At 66.8% G+C, this 2,617-nt stretch overlaps 1 protein-coding gene across 3 annotated transcripts in view; it reads right to left on the minus strand.

Moving 5' to 3' along the window:
* The window catches only part of GRN (granulin precursor), a 6,148-nt gene extending 3,595 nt beyond the window's left edge, over window positions 1-2,553 (minus strand). For 2 of the 3 annotated variants that reach the window (XM_027909909.1, XM_027909907.1), the window contains exons 1-9: window positions 2,384-2,553; window positions 2,224-2,301; window positions 2,050-2,134; window positions 1,873-1,976; window positions 1,640-1,787; window positions 1,437-1,543; window positions 739-853; window positions 546-643; window positions 3-17 (exon numbers count right to left, since the gene is read on the minus strand). In XM_027909909.1, the coding sequence (XP_027765710.1) occupies window positions 3-17; window positions 546-643; window positions 739-853; window positions 1,437-1,543; window positions 1,640-1,787; window positions 1,873-1,976; window positions 2,050-2,134; window positions 2,224-2,301; window positions 2,384-2,473 (840 nt within the window). In that variant the 5' untranslated portion in view covers window positions 2,474-2,553. The remainder of the gene's footprint in view (window positions 1-2; window positions 18-545; window positions 644-738; window positions 854-1,436; window positions 1,544-1,639; window positions 1,788-1,872; window positions 1,977-2,049; window positions 2,135-2,223; window positions 2,302-2,383) is intronic. The other variant, XM_027909910.1, reaches the window with a different exon arrangement.
* Window positions 2,554-2,617: the final 64 nt, after the last annotated feature.

The following is a 2,617-nucleotide window of genomic DNA, read 5'->3' on the forward strand; positions in this document are numbered from 1 at the left end:
TCGGGGCAGCAGACGGCCTGGGGGGGCAGAAAGAGGGGGCTGAGCATAGGGGACACCCCCCCATGGGACCTCAGGGGACAAATGTACCCCCCCTCCTGTCTGTTCCTGCCATCCCCAGGTCATCAGTCTTGCCCCCCCTCCCCCTCAGTGGGACACATGAAGGTCCCTGAGCACCCTTGTGTCCCTGAGAATCCTGGTGGCTTTTGTCCCTGGATCACCTCCTGCCACTGGAGCCCCAAACTGGTCCCAGTTAGCACAGAGGGTCTGACTGGTGGGACCCAGTGTCACCACCATCCCCTCGGGACACTGGCAGGAGGGAGTCTTCTGTATCTCTCCAGGGGACATCTGCTTCACCAGGGGGTTCAGGGGACCCCAACCTTGCCCCTCCAAGGGGAACAGAGGACATCTAACCTTGTCCTGGGGGGCGTAGAAAGGACTCCCACCCTTGTTCCTTCCAGGTGGACGAGGGGACATCTGCCCTCATCTCACCCAAGGGACAGGATCTGCCTGTCCCAGGGGGCACAGGGGACCCCCACCCTCCATACCTGCTCGAGGGGGCAGCACCCCCAGGCCCCCGAGCTGAGCCTGCAGCAGGTGTTGCCGTCGGGGCAGCTCGTCTCCTCGTCACACTTGATCTCACCAGCTGGGGACACGGGCACAACTCAGAGCTGGTGTCCCCTCCCTGGGACAGCACACAGTGGAGGGGGTGGCTGCCCCCCGGGGAGGGGGGGTTCTCACCTCTGGGCAGCGCTGCCAGGGCTGTGGAGCCCCCCAGGGAGGTGCAGGTGGAGCGGGTCAGGTCACAGGTGGTGCCCTGGGGACAGCAGTGCTGCCTGTCACTGCAGCACACGGCCTGGGGGCAGAGAGAAACAGCGCTGACAGGGACCCTGGGGACAGGGGGGCTGCTGGGGGGGCACGGCACAGAGGGTGCCCAATATGGGGGGCACGGCATGAGGTGCCTGCAGTGGGGTGCCCAATACGGGGTGCTCAGCATGGGGTGGTTGGTGGGGGTTGCTCAATACAGGGTGCCAGGTGTTGGGGACACAGCACAGGGTGCCCAACATGGGGTGCTGACAGCACAGGGTGCCCAGTGTGGGCAGCAGGCATGGAGGGGGCAATACAGGGTGCTGGGCATGCAGTGATCAGTGTGGGGTGCCTGGAATTAGGGTACCGGGCCTGGGATGCTTGCCTGGCCTGGGATGGGGTGACTGGTGGGTGTGGGGTGTCTGGTTTGGGGTGCCAGGCACAGGCTGCCCGGTGAGGGGTCCTTATTTTGGTCCTTATTTTGTTACAGGCTGCCCAGCGTGGGGTGATCACGCACAGGGTGCTTGGTCTGGGGTGCCCAGTGAGGGGTGGCTGTTTGGGGTGCCTATGTGACGGGTTCATTCGGGGTGTTTGGCACAGGGTGGGGTGCCCAGGCCAGTGCCAGCACTCACGTTCTGCAGGGGACAGCAGCCATACTCGGTTGGGGACAGCTGGCAGCAGGTGGCTCCGTCGGGACACGCCGAGCGGCCGCCGGGACACAGCACCTGGCGCAGCTCCACTGTGTGGGGGGGGACACACACACACTCTGTGTCACCACCGTGCCACCAAAATCCCCTCCCCACCCCTGCGTGCCCTCCCTGGGGACACCCCTTACCTGGGGCGGGGAGCTGGCGCTTCCAGGCGGGGAAGGCCCTGCTCAGGGGGACGTCCCTGTCACCGCCGGGGGACAGGCAGCGCCCGCGGGCCAGGTCGCAGGTGGTGGCGTGGGGACAGCAGTGCACCTTGTCGGCACAGCACGAGGCCTGCAGGCACCAGAGATGCTTGTCATGTCCATGGCCTCGTTGTGTCACCCTACAAAGTGTCCCCATGTCCCCCCCCGGCCCGTACCTGGGGCATGGGGCAGCACCCCCAGGCGCCGTCGGCCGTCACACAGCACGTGGCGTCATCGGGACACTCGGATGTTCCATCGGGACAGGGCACAGCACGGGGGGCTGCAGGGACAGGGTGAGGAACCCCCGTGTCCCTCCTGTCCCCCCACACCCTCCCATGGCCTCCACCCCGTACCTGGGTTTGGGACGCAGGACTCCCCGTCAGCGCCGCAGTGGGACCCTTGGGGACAGCAGAGCTGACCCCCGGCACAGGGGACGCTCTGGGGGGACACAAAGGGGGGGTCAGGGAATCCCCAAAAGTGTCAGGGAGAGGGGAAAAAAGAGGCATTGGTGGCGGGGGAAGTCTCACCTCGGGCAGGGAGCAGCTGGTGCTGGCAGGGCAGGATGAACCATCCTGGCATCCCACTGCGCTGCGGGCAGGCAGGGCCTGGGGAGGGGGGCACGGGGGGGGTGGGGGTTATCCCTTGCTGGGGACCCCCCTGTGCCCCCCCCAAACCCTGCACACTCACCGGGGTGACGGGGCACGGTCCCCCCTCGGGACACAGCAGCTGGGCCCCCGCTCCGGCCAGGGCCACCCACAGCAGCACGAGGGTCCTCATGGCTCTGGGGGCACCTGTGGGACCCCCCCACACCCTCTGGCCTCAGTTTCCCCTCTCACCGAGAGGCTCTGCCCTCCCCCCCCCCCAAACTCTCGCTTCTCCTTTCAGCCACGTGTCAGGAAAGCCCCAGCCCCAGCCCCTCAC

The sequence above is a fragment of the Empidonax traillii genome, unplaced genomic scaffold, assembly GCF_003031625.1.
Source record: "Empidonax traillii isolate 1590-97213 ecotype Southwest subspecies unplaced genomic scaffold, ASM303162v1 scaffold2509:size30479, whole genome shotgun sequence".
Classification (NCBI taxonomy): Eukaryota; Metazoa; Chordata; class Aves; order Passeriformes; family Tyrannidae; genus Empidonax; species Empidonax traillii.